The sequence below is a fragment of the Passer montanus genome, unplaced genomic scaffold (assembly GCF_014805655.1).
Source record: "Passer montanus isolate IOZ18808 unplaced genomic scaffold, ASM1480565v1 scaffold9, whole genome shotgun sequence".
Classification (NCBI taxonomy): Eukaryota; Metazoa; Chordata; class Aves; order Passeriformes; family Passeridae; genus Passer; species Passer montanus.
Genome location: NW_024374367.1, coordinates 1322619 through 1336186, shown reverse-complemented (window position 1 = coordinate 1336186; position 13568 = coordinate 1322619). Strand labels below are relative to the sequence as shown.

General features: G+C 46.2%; 1 protein-coding gene across 2 annotated transcripts in view; it reads right to left on the bottom strand.

Moving 5' to 3' along the window:
• CACNA2D2 (calcium voltage-gated channel auxiliary subunit alpha2delta 2) overlaps positions 1–12172 on the bottom strand; it is a 208987-nt gene extending 196815 nt beyond the window's left edge. For both annotated transcript variants that reach the window (XM_039733882.1, XM_039733883.1), the window contains exon 1: positions 11951–12172. In XM_039733882.1, the coding sequence (XP_039589816.1) occupies positions 11951–12075 (125 nt within the window). In that variant the 5' untranslated portion in view covers positions 12076–12172. The remainder of the gene's footprint in view (positions 1–11950) is intronic.
• Between the last annotated feature and the right edge of the window lie 1396 nt (positions 12173–13568).

Sequence of the window (13568 nt, the reverse complement as noted above, 5' to 3'; positions counted from 1 at the left end):
GGACCCCATAAAAGGAAGATCAACAGTAAGCTGTCAAATCTTCCTAATATGTCCAACAAGAATATTTTCCACCTTTTTCAGGAAGGGAGAATGGAGCTACCAAGGTGAAGCAGTAGTCTCAAACCCAGACAGACTTTTGGGAGCAGAGTCAAAACTGCAGCTCAACCTCCTGATGCTAACTTTGATGTCTGCCCTTGGAAGATAGCACTGAAACATCAGAGCAAGAAACTCACACATCTGTGGGTACCCCAGAGCAGGTTTGCTCCCAGCTCTCATACACAATATGCTCACATGTAACTGGAATTGAGGATTATGCAATAATTCTCTTTTCTGCTTTTCTACATGAGCATCAACATTAGACTCAAAAACTCCTGACATCCCAACACCCCATGAATAGAATGTCTTGGACACTTTCCTGTAAGAGAGCAAAATCCCAGTCTCTAATGTGGTCCTCTCAATGGGGCCCGTGACATCACCAGCCCCTTTCTGTTCAGAATAATGACTTCTTCCACACGCCAAGAGATTTGAAATTACCTGTGAAATATATTTCCCTAGGCACAGGCTCAAGAAGCATGTAAATTACCCAGCTTAATGGCCTCCAGAATTTCTCTCCAAGACACATATAGAGAGCAGGAAATATTCAGATGATATCTCAGATACTGTCCAAGGGGTTAAATGTCCAAGGGACAGTCAGAAGGTACAGCCCTACAGCTTGCCCAGTAACTGCTCCCACTGGTGAGCACTTGCCACAAGGAGGCAATAAGCATAAGATCCAATTCTAAATGAGTGCCTCATCAGCACAAAAATATAATTTTAAAGAGAGCATTTCTTGGGAAAGGTGCCTATCCATAATTTACATGGTACAAAGAGCCAACATAGGGCTTATACAGCAGAAGGCACCCATTTAATTTGGAGAAGTCCAGTGCTGAGCACTCAGCAGCAAAGCCTCTTGCCCTCCGACTGCACAGAGAACAGCACTGCCCAAGCTTTGATGTTCAGGCATTTGCCAGAGAACAGTGTCCTTCAGAGAAGCTTTTCATCCACAAGGACAGTTCCCATCCTCCAACACCAAAGAAAGGGACAGACACTTTCCCTGGAGTCCAAATCCTCCTGCCCGTTTTCTGTTCTTGCATCTGAATCTGATGTCTTGTTAGTACATAGTAGAACAAACATTTATCCCACACCTAAGAGCATGGATTCATTTAAAGGAACAGAGGAGGAGGAATTCTGTGATCTGGTTGCATTTTCTGCTTCACCACTGACTTACTGGCATCTCTGAATCTTCGCTTCAGCAGCAAAAGGAGCAATAGGGAAATGCAAGTGCTCACAACAAGGAGTGGAAGAGGGAGAGCAGGACAAGATGCTCACAGTGCAATGGGGAGGAGATGGGAGGGGGAAGAGCCCCAAGGGCATCATGAAAGAATTACCTGTCTCCCCAGGGAACAAGCCTGAGGCACACACGCTCCGCTCCCGATGCTCGCCAGGAATGACAGGTTGGTCACCTTTTAACACACAGTGGACAGAAAGTAGGCCAGAAGGTCAACTGGGGATAAGAAAACACCTGGAAGATAGGCCTGGCAATTGAAAAATGGGCCACACTGCTCAGTGTAAACCTCCTCAGAGCAAAGGTGTAAGACAAGGTCTTTGCTGAGACTCTTTAAAGTGAGAATCTGCCCTCATTCTCGGCCTCAACCATCTTGCTAACCCACATACTGCCAGAAGCTGTGGTATCACAGCAAGATTAACACAGAAGCAATTTTAACAAACAGCAATTTCCAAGCTAATTTCCTCACTCACAAGCATGCCACTGAGGGCTGAAGTCCGTCTGGACCTCTCACAGCTATCTGTGCTCAGGATTAACTATACATCACTGCCAGTAATGCAAGCACTCTGCTACTCAGAAAGTATTAGAAGATAAATATTAAACCTCAATATCATAGCAGTAGAAAAAAAATAAGGAGGAATGTCATTGTAATAAATACTGTAACCAAGCCAAATGAGGAAGCAAGGTTCGTTTCATGTGGAAAATGAGACACAAAAAATAGAATATACTTGGAATAGTCCTCGCTTTGCTCATGGGATCTGGACTTCTGTGCAATGAACATCACAAACTTCAGAGCAGTTCAACAAACTGTGATTCAGGACTGCAGGCTGGGAGTTGCAGGATGAAACAGGGCTCTGGCCACCAATTCCACCCAGCCCTGAAGCACCAGGCCTTGCACATGAATCCTTCATCTAACATAGATTGTTACATAGATTGAGAAACTGCAGGTCCACACATTACTTGTGGCCCCAGCACAGGCCTCAGGTAATGCAGCTGGAGCATCTCACCTGCAGCCCAAGCAGGTCCCATTTCATCACACTGCAATCATTCTGATATTCCTCCATAAGAAGCACAGGTACATTTACTACGCCTTTCCTTTCTGCAGCTGTTTGGTTTTCTCTGAAAGCAACTTCATGTACAAGAGCCCTCATGTTATCCAGTGAGATCTGAGAACAACGGGAATGGTAAAAACACAGCAATAAGTAGATTTAATTAAGAATGAAAGTCAAGTATTATGCCAACTACCATAAAAACACTGTATTTTTTTCTCCTGGCAACCTGCTCTTCCACCAGCCAGCTGTGACTCCAGAGAAAAGGATGGGGTCTGGCAGCCACTCCCCAGTAGAAAGGTAACTGGCCATGCACTCAGCTGCCTGAGTCCCCAAGTAAGTGACATTTATTAAGAGGCCCTTATGAAATAAAAAAGGCAAGGCTGCTTTCAGCACACATAATCACATTCATAAACTGCACAAACCAGCAGTGCTTTCAGCACAAGGATTCACTTGGAATGGCATCAGGAGAAGGGCAGAAAAAGAAGGTTCCCACACAGCAGTGTTGCCACAGGCAGTGCTCCATGCAGAGCACCAGCCTTGGGATGCATCCTCAGCTCTGGCTTGGTAACACTGCCTGCTCCAGGAAACACAGCCCCAGTGAGGCTGGCATGAAAAGGGGCAAGAAGGGAAAAGGTAAGGGCAAGCTCAGCAGTGACAGTGCTGAAGTGAGACCTCATGCCAAAATGTGGCTGTCAGAGTCCCTTCATATCCAGCTGCTCTGCCCTCATGTCTGGGCAGGGAGCAGAGGGAAGCAGGGGGAAAGTGAGGGTGTAAATTCACCTGTGGAAGGAGGCACTGCACATGAAAAAGAGCCCCAAGCACCCAGCAGACAGCTGAGGCGAGACAGAGCTGGTTAGATTTTTCTCTACAGTAAAGACTAGATCACAACAAATAAACATAGCAAGGAGCAAGTGACACAGAAGGGTTCAATTTAGCCTTAAGATGATGGGTAAAAAGGTGGTATTGATGTCAGAAATGCCAACACAACATTTTTGCTGCTGGGTCAAACAGGCTGGCAGGTGCTAAATGGGGTTACTTAGAAACTGAGACCAAAGCATCAGCAGACAGTAGATGTGTTAGCTGCATTTATTTTCTCCACCTCACCATAAAAATCCCACCAGAAGCAACCACAAGCACCACCATATTTAAAAGTTAAAGACAAAGGCCTGAAAGTTATCCTGGGCATAATCCCACAAGCATCATTACATCAGGGATTCATTTATCCCAGTATCTTTAAAATTTTCTTGACAATTCTCAGCTTTTAAACCTACACAGAAGAGTACAGCACACAAGACTTGACAACAGCAATTTTTTCTGCATTGTAACAAGCCTAACATCAGGAATGGCTCAATCAGAAATCCCACAGCACACAGCTAAGAGGGGGCATGAAAGCATCGCTACGCACAGAGAGGGTCCCTTTTGGTCTATGCTCTTTGAAGTGCTGTTATTCTGTAGGAGGCAAAATAATGTCATCAGTTTGGTCACTGATCAACAGTTATTAAGACATTTCAGCCAACAAAAACAGAATAAATAAAAAAATAAGAACTGCATGAAGAGAAAAATGTTGATTTTTTTTTTCATACTCATGTAATCTACCCTCCTTCCCAGAGCAGGCAGGGGAGGAGGGGAGAGCAGAGAAGCTTTGACGCCTGCCTAGCTCACTGTCCTGAAACCCTTTTCAGCTTGCTGGCCTTGAATAATTAAATGCTTTTACTTCCACCCTTTTCTTCCCCTGGAGTGCATGACACACTGCTGCAGAAAGTTAACTTTCACCTGGGCAAGTGGCATCCCTTTCCCTGCAGAGGTACTGAAAGCACAAGAGCTCACACAATACTTGCCACACACACTGATCCCAAGAATGTGACACTACAGTGAACACTTAGCAGAGACCTCTAATTTACAAGACTACCTCAGACATGAGGAAATAGCACTTTGGCTCCTTCTGGGTCTACTGAGTTTGTTATGGAGCAATAAAAAGACATTCAACCACTCACAGCCCAGAATCTGACTCAATCTGCAACACCTGATAAAGTTGAACATTAGGTGCTTTGCTTGGCTTAAGTCTGTCTCTATTTTGGTGTTCACGTTACAGCTGCCAAAAATCTGCCTGTAAAACCCACTATACGTTAGAAATGCAAACAAAGCACTGCATCCGTCATCCTCCCTGTTTCATACTGTACAGAAAGTGTTTATTATCCACAACAGAGAGATATTACATGAAATTTAATAGATGCAAGAATTCAAATACAAGAATATCTCTGGTTCAACAGAAGTTACATCACTGAGAGCTTTATATATTTTTGAAGGGTAAGTAGCTTATACAAGGTTAGCTCTAAAAATTATTTAGATATGTGTCCCTTGTTTTGCTTTCCTGTTTGGAGAATGAATGTGAATTCAGACTTTAGATACAGGATTCTTCTGGACTGCAGAGTATTAAGTGCCCACTGGAGAAGAAACAGAGCCTGACAGCCAACTGGCAGCTTGTGACAAAAGTTGCAGAACCGAGCTCTGTTGTGAGTTGAGAGGCATTGGTATTTATAAGGAGAATCATATCCTCATTTGTCACTTCAGTGGAGATGGATACAATACTTTCCCAATTCTTTCCGCCAATTCGACCGTTTCAGGGCTGACTTTGTGCTTGCAAGGCCAAGAAGCTCGGGAGCCCAAAGGCACGGGGCAGGCTCTGTGTACCAACAAATCTGGTGCACAGTGGCAGCCACGCCGTGAACCTGTGCTGCAGCACTAACTTTTAGCACTGAAATGGTGTTGCAGCAGGGATTGAAGCAAGCCCACGCACTGCTGCCAGGACTCTGAGTGACTGCCCTCGCTCTCTGTGTTAGACAACACTGACTTAATGCTCCTGTGGACACACATGTTCCAGGTTATCCTGAGCAAACCTCTCTGGTCAACAGCCACGTGCTCTGCACACTTCCAAGCCTCTCATTTGCTGAATGCCACACAGAAAAGCCTGGTCAGCTCTGGATTAAGTCTTATACTGGAACTCGGATAAGAAAACCTCACCAAAATAAGTATGTACTTTAACCAAACTACCCCTGCAAACAGCATTTCTACAGATGGGAAGCACCCGGTATTTTGGTCATGAGATTTTCACTCCGCTCAGTCCTTGTGTCTGTCCTCCCCATCCTTTCCACCCCCCACCCTTCCCTGAAGCATAGGCTGCTTTCTAACACTACACGGATTTTTGCTCCAATGCACAGCATGATCTAACTAATCCGCACTTCATTGCTCTGCACACCTCATCATTTGCACATGAAAACAGCAGTCTCTCTCCATCCCTCCACTTGCTGCCTATTTCTTCCTCCTCCTCCTCCATCCCCCACCTCCTGTACCTCCTCAGAACTCCACTACGGAAGCTGCAGTGAAGAGGCTCACATTACCAGGACTCCATTGCTTTTACAAAATTTACTAGTGTGCTGTGAAACCTCATAAATAATGCAAGATAGACAACCTTTGCCAGGTAAATGAGCATGCCTTTGTACTGCATCACTCCGGGTTTTCTACCACAGTGATACTCACTGTAGGCACAACCCATATTGATTCAGGAATTCCCCAATTGTCACAGGGTAGAACCGTTTTCACACCAACAGAAGCCAAGGACACCCAAAATCTACCCCAGGGCTTCAGGGGACTCATAACAGAAACCCACTGGTGCAGATGTAGCTCTAGCCTAGTCCACAGAAAGCACAGCTCCATCCCCACTCTTCAAGGACAATGCAAGAAGGAACAAGGTCGAGGGAGGCAAGAGACATTCTTATTATAGAACTCCTTTTCATTGCAAGAACTTCAGGGATTTTGACACACACCAGAGCTAAAAATCATGTTGCATCCTGTATTTATTGCATTTAACTCTACGTACAATCAGTGGTGTCACTGCACAAAGAGATAGGCAAACTCGACTGCTGTTTTGACAACTGTGCCCAAGGCTTTACCATCATTATTGACCTAGATGGTTTATATGGCATTTAGCACCCAATCTGATTGCTGTCAGCAATTATCTCCTCTGGAGTTCTCAGTCCCAACTAGACGTGCGGGAGGAGAATTGATGCGGGTTCTCCTGAAAGGCAGCCTCACACAGCCTTGGGAGAAGCTGTGCTGTACAGCTCCTGCCCCGTCCCCCACCAGAGTGAGCAGCAGCTTCCGAGGAGGGGGCACGGTAGCCTAATCACAAGCAAGGATAATGACCTTGTGATGAGTTAATGAATAGATACAGAAAGCACAGACCATGCACCCTTTGTCTGGCCTGACTGCGTTCAGATCCTCGTGTCTCTCGCCCTGCAGCCCTTTCACCCGTAACTAGCTCATCTGGTTAAATATCCCCATCACTCACACATCAGTCAATTCGAGAAACACTTCCCTTTACAGAGGAAGAATGAATCCTTTGGTCTGCATAAACACCTTTTAGTTCTCATTGTATTTCTGACCAAAAGAGACAGAACGGGAAGCGTTGTAGGAAAACTGTCAAGGTAATGAAGAAAATCTACATGCATTCTGCAAAAGACCAAATAATTCAACTTAAAGAAAACCATGCCAATAGCTTGTTGACAGAAACTGACTCTCAATAACAACAATTTGTAAAACCCCATTCCCCATGCAATCCAGCAATAACAAACTCGAGGATGAAGGCTAGATTACAGGAACTGCTCTAAAACAACAAACTAGTACCAACATCCCAGAGAGGAAAAATAATTTTGCTAACAAAACACATTTTGCTTTCAAGAGGCTCCTAGAAAAGTAAATATTGGAACGCTCAGATACCTTCCTTTCTTACTGAATATTTCACTCAAGTATGTTGCTTGGTAATGACTTTTGCTTTTATTTCATCTCACTTGAGTATTTCATTGGGTGAAAAAGCATTGTCTGACTGTACAGCGTGTGCACGTGTTCCACATTGCAGTGTGCTGATGCCCCAGCACGCGAGCCCTCGAGAGCTGTTCTGCTGGCTTTTGAAGCCAAACACCAGGCAGCTTGTTCAGGAATAAACCTTCAGGTTTCCATTCAAACCTTCCATAACCACCTTCAGCTTTTCAGGGGCTGTTGCACACAAGCACACACAAAGCTTCTTTACAACAAAGCTGCTGAATTCCGCCTGTCAAACACCAAGCAGGAGCCCTTTTCTACCCTCAGGTCTGTGTGCTTATTGATTTCAGTGGGAACCCACACACTTTCTCGAGAGAATTTCAATTAACAATTTCTCAATGTATACAGTTGAAAAACTCAAACTCCTGAAACCACAATCTTGAAGGTTCTCATCCCCTTCAAGATTGTGGTTTCGGGAGTTTGAGTTTTTCAACAGGCAGGTTACAGTGTTGAGGTGTCACAGGCAAGAATGCAGCAATGCTCTGCTCTTTCTCTATGTTAGAACTGAGAAGGAAGCGCTCAGAAATGGTAACAGGAAGGGAGAAATTTGTTTTGAAATAGCAAGAAATATTGCAAATGGATTTTAAAAAACATTTGTTCCTCTTTGTAAGGCTCTTCTTTTAACTCTGGGAAGTTCAGGGTGCCTGTGCACACCTCAAAAGTGGTTTCTGCCACCAAGCACAGCCTACACAGGGCTGTTGCAGGGACACTGGGGATTTGTGCCTCCACTGAGTACAAATTGTCACAGAGGCTGCTCAGCCCTCACAGGGACAGGGGGCCAGGATCTGTCAGTCACTCCTGGTGGTAGATTGCCCTCCCAGGGAGCTGTCTCTCTGCTTAGTGGAGCACAGCAGAAGACAAGCAGGGCCATCTCCCAGCTTCTCTGCTCCTTTCCAGACACGTTCCAATGCCAAGCATCAAAACCATAATTGGAAGAGATTTTCTGACTGCACAGCAGGTGGTCAGCAGAACAAGAGAAGGAGCTTCCTCTACATGGCATTCTGCAAACCCTAAAGCATCCAGTCCTAATAGAGTTATTTATTTCAAGGCCTGATAGCCCAGATGTGCTATCACTACCAGCATCATTAACCTCATTTGGGGTGAAATGACAAGTACAAATCAAAATCTGCTACAAAGAAGAACTAATTTGGAAGAGGCAGCCTCAGGCCCACCTTCCAGTGGTGATGGGAAGATATTAAGCCTTACTGCTCTGAGCAAGAGTCTTCACTGCTCACTATCTGACAGGAAGAGGGGTAACACCTCCAGCTTGCTGCCCAAAACAACTGTCTACATCTGACAAGTGCTAAACCTGTTGGAAAAGCAGGACTGGACCATGGACACCACACTGGCACTTTCCCCTGCAGACATACCTTTCTCCTCTGTTGCCTGGTCAGGGATGCCCTGCAGAGCAGTGATGAAGCCAAGCAGACACGCAGCAATTCTGCACACACCTGCTTCCTCACAAGAAGCAAATGGCTCTCCACCCTCTAGCAGATGGCAATTTTCTTTCAAGTCCAAGTGACTAAAAGCCTTGCTGGAAAGTGAGGAGGGGGTTTGTTCTGCTCCCCAGTGGCAGCAGTGGCAGCCACATTCCCCAGCACTCACGTGCACGATCTCCACTAACGTGAGGCAATGGCGATCCAGGTACAGGACTTCCCTGACTGACCAGGCTTTCAATTATCTCATACCAAACTGCTCAGAAATTCAAACAGAGGTTGTTACCATGCTGCCACAGGAATCCCTCTGTGTACTGTTTAAAAGAAAAATTAACTGCAACCAACAGCCTTCCTTTCCACAGCCATTAATCCCGTTGCCCACACAGATGCACGTTCTTGTACGTGACAATTCCTAAAAGGAGCCTTGTCAGTCAATGGCCACCACCTAACACGCCCGCCCCAAAGGGTTTGTTCCAATCTGGGATTTTGCTTTTTAAATCTCAATGAGAAACTCCCCTTTGGACAACTGGCTGAGCTGAGCTTTCCTTAGCTCAGCATAAGATGATTAAAACCATGCTACCCGGGAGAAGAGAGATAATGTAGAACACCAGCGATTTATCAGGGACAGAACCAAGAATCAACACACTGACAATAATTAATACAACTGTAAACAAAATTAAAACCCAAAAATATTCTTTATTTTCTTCCTTCCCCCCGCCCCCTTAGGCAAGATATCCTAATCATTCACTCTGCCGCTTGCCAGAATGAAACAGTTCTGGGGCTGCTTAAAAAAGCAGCCTCATTTTTGAGAGTCCTGTAGTAAAAGATGACTTCAGTGATTTACAGAGAAAACCTCTAAAGACAAACATGTTTCTAATCAATGCTCTGAATCATTCACAAGGGTGCATTGTCCAAAGTAGGAGAAAATTAGCTGGTAATGGGAAGAATTCAGCAGCACATCTCATCAGCTCAACTCGCTCCCGGTAAATCTGCCCAAAAAATTTAAGTTATATCCAGCCTCTTTAAAATCAAGAAGGGTGCAAACAGGTAAGTACTCGGGGGAACAATCAGTTACAGGCGATTGTTCAAGCCTTGGGGCCAGTTACCATCGCACTCTTTACTCCCATGAAGTGTTTCCTTCCCAAGAAACAAATAATCACAGCAGCCCTAGGGCAGGGCTCACCAGGCATTTCATCCCACAGGTTACAGCATTAACCTACTGCCCAGCAATTGTGCATCATCATCAAATATCCATTCATCACTCCTCTCTTCTCTGGGTTCACAGAGCAGGTCATGAGGGGAACCAAACAAGGAAGAAGGTATCAGGTCAGGTTGAGGTCTTGCGTCCCTTCTGTGTCTCTTCTCCAGATGCAGCCAGGCAGCATTGATTCCCACCAGAGGCACACACACACAATTAGTGGCCTCTTCAGGATCATTCCTCTGTATTTGCAAGAAATTATGCATCTTGGCCAGTAGCTTCAGATTTTGCTTATCTTGTCTCACTTCAGGATAGGCCCACTCTGATAAAACCTCAGATAAGAGAGCACAGAGCTAACAAAATCTATTCTAGCAAACCCCTCCAAATTAATTGGAATAAAACTGCTTTGGTTAAAAAGTTGGCATGGTTTATTAGAATAATAGATCACAGGGTGAGGGAATGCGAGCACATTATTTACAACTTCTAAGCCTTTTTATGTCTCTCTCAGTAGAAGAACCTTCTTATAAAACTTTCTGCTGCTAGAAAGAAAACACAGCTTTGACTCACAAACTGGTACCCAAAAGAAATTTATTCTATAAATTGATACTGTGTTCTGAACTTAATAAGTGAATGCAACAACTTGCAATCCATGAAAAGCTGCTGAAATATCAAAAACATCCCACAAACTTGAGCTGTGCTTCATCACGTACAGAATCCCCTTTGCTTCTTTAGGCATTCTTTTGGAAGCAGAGATCGTTCATGGCAGAGCAAGGCTGGATCAGGCCACAAGGCTGTGGTACTTGGACGAGAACTGGCACATTCCCTTTCCTCTCCTCCCCCTGTAGGTAGACATTTCTCAGGGTCTTATTCTGAAGAATTTCTGTATTTACGTGACAGCAAGAAAAGGGAACCATCGGCTCCCAAAGGTCAAAGATATTTAAAAATATTAATACGTGCCCCAAAAGAATCCAGAAGGAATCTGTCGGAATGGGAAGGATTTTGGAATAAGCAACCATTGCTTTGGTGAAGGCAGATATTAACACAGTAAGCTACAGCTCTCCCAAATAAACAACACTGTTTCTTCTGCCGATAAGCCTTCTTTTCAGAAGGCCTGACTACATGCTTGCAGAAATGTACTTTGAGATCAAAGACACTAATCTAAAAGGCTTTCAAAACTACTTCCTATGACATATATATATATATATATGAAATGTATTTCTATTCTTAAGCAAGTCACAAATGACAAGACAACTGTGACATAAAGCAGTGCACATCCACTGGGGCAGCACGAAGTTAAGGGCAACACTGCTATTATTAACTCTATGTCATTGAAATCTTTCCCCCACCTTCAGAAATGCACACTGTAAGGACACGGTGTCAGCCTTTACTTTGAATTGTCTGGATTTTTTTCAGTTTTGTGTCAACAAACCTCAGTAATTCATAAGGGAGATGACAGCCTCTTAAAATACATCACAGCAAGGTTTCCCGTGGATGTGTGGAGAGGGACAGGTTTAGGGTTACCACGGTAGGCAAGAGAGCCATCCCTGTTAGAATATATTCCCAAACATTAACTTCTAAAGCAATTTCTTCTCAAAAAAAAAATCTATTTATATCCTTCCTGCAGCGACTCTCCAGTCCCCCACCCCCTCACCCAAACGAGCAGCTTTCCGACTCTCTTTCAGTAGATTACAGTCAATTTGAGTCGCTCCAGAGGGAGGGAGAGGAAGACCCGCCAGCTCGGATAGCCTGTGGAACTATCAAGCCATTATTAGTTTATGCTCAAACTCCGGTGTGCACGGCCGGTTGTGGGTACCATATTGTGTGCTTGGAACGAGGATGGGGGGGTGCTGGAAAATAAGTCCTTTTTGGTCTTTTCCCCCCTCTCGCCACATTAAGGCTCCGACAGCCGCCCTGCGGACCGGCACCCGCCGGGGAAGTTTGTGCTTTCCAGCAACTTTGGGTCCGTTCCTCACCCCGCCGCTCCGGCGGGGAGCGGGCAGAGACCCCCGCGCCCGCCCGCATCCAGCGCGGCGCCGGCAGCGCCCGCCGCGGCCCCGCTTACGTGTGCTGCTGGGGGAAGCTGTAGCCGTGGGCGGCGGGGGCGGCGAGGAGCAGCAGCAGGGCCAGGTGGCCGCAGAGGGCCGGGGCGACGGGCGCCGCGCTGCCGGTCGGAGCCGCCATCGCCATGTTTCCATTAACGGCGCGGCGGGGAAGGGGCAGAGGCGGCCCCGCGGGGCGGCTCCCCCCGCCGCCACTCGTGCGACGAGCGCGGCAGTCCTCGGCAGGGGGGGGCTCGGGCACCCGCCCCGTTGGCCCCCGCCCCGGGCGCTGCCCCGCCGGAGGGTCCCCCCCGCCCCGAGCAACGAGGGACCTCGCGGCTCCTTCCCATCCTCTGGCACTGCCATTCCTGCCCGGGTACCGCGCTCCCCTGCGGGGCCACCTCCCGGAGGCACGGCAGCATATGGGAATCTCCGGTTATGTTTAATACAATAATAATAGCAGCTATGATTCTTTTTAAAGCGCGCTCTGACTTTGGGGAGCGTTCCTGAGCGTGACAGGAGGGCAGACGTCAAATTCAAGATAACGGAATTAATAACTACAGCCCCCAGATTGGCAGGGTTTCTGAGCCAGACTTTTGAAGGCCTGGATTTTAAAATGCTGTCTTCTGGATAGCTGCAGCACAATTTCATCTTCCCTAAACTCAAACCCAAGCTATTTGGCTTCCCAGGAACTGACCACTGGTGAGGCAGGGACAGCTGGCAAAGGCAGAGGCAGGAACACTGTTCACATGCCCTCCTCCCCAGACAGCCTAAATCAGGGACCAGGCAACGTGTAAGCAGCACCACCTTGTCCTGTTTAACTCCAAAAAAGGTGTCATGTTGGCAAGGTTGCCAGATCTGGCCAGATCTCTCAAGGAACAGCCCCACAAATTAAGCATCAGCGCTTTAAAGATGCAAAGGCTTCTTGGTCCTGCCCACAGTAACAGCGCAGCAGTGGCAGGACAGGAGCTCCTGGCAGTCTGGATTGCAGCACAGAGGTTTAAAAGCCTTCCATCTTGGGAAGGGGAAGAGGTTGTTTCTCTGAAACACTCCCTGACCTCCTTTTTAGGAGGAGTTTTCTTCTGCTGAGGGATGGAATTGCCTCCACATTTTGTTTCTGCTGTGTAAAGGAAGCATTTCAGAGTAACACAGATCCAGACTCAGACTCCTGGGTACCCCAGGCGCACTGAGACTGCCATCTAAACTCATGTGGTCACATCCAGGCACGCCATGAGTTTCTGAGAGGAGCAGGGATGGAACACTCAGGATTTAATGCACTGACTCCAGCTCAAGCTGCTTCACAGCAACAATTTTTTTTTTAAGAGGTAGAAAACCACTATTTTCCCAACTCATGTTGGAACTCAGCAGTAAAACCCACTCCTGAGCCAGAAAATAGGACTTGCAAAAAATCAAACCCTGACCTGATATGTTCAACATAGAAATTAATATGCCCAGTAATTTAATATTTCGATAAATTATTAAGAAATACTTCAGTATTCCCTCACTAGCTTCTGTACCACGTGCAGACTAGAACTCTGTTTTGCACACTCTTCAGGACGTGCTCTGGATTTGCATCCTGTATTTCAACTTCACCTGCCACACAGTTTAAGCCAGGTTTGCATGTGCTGCTGCAGTCAAAAT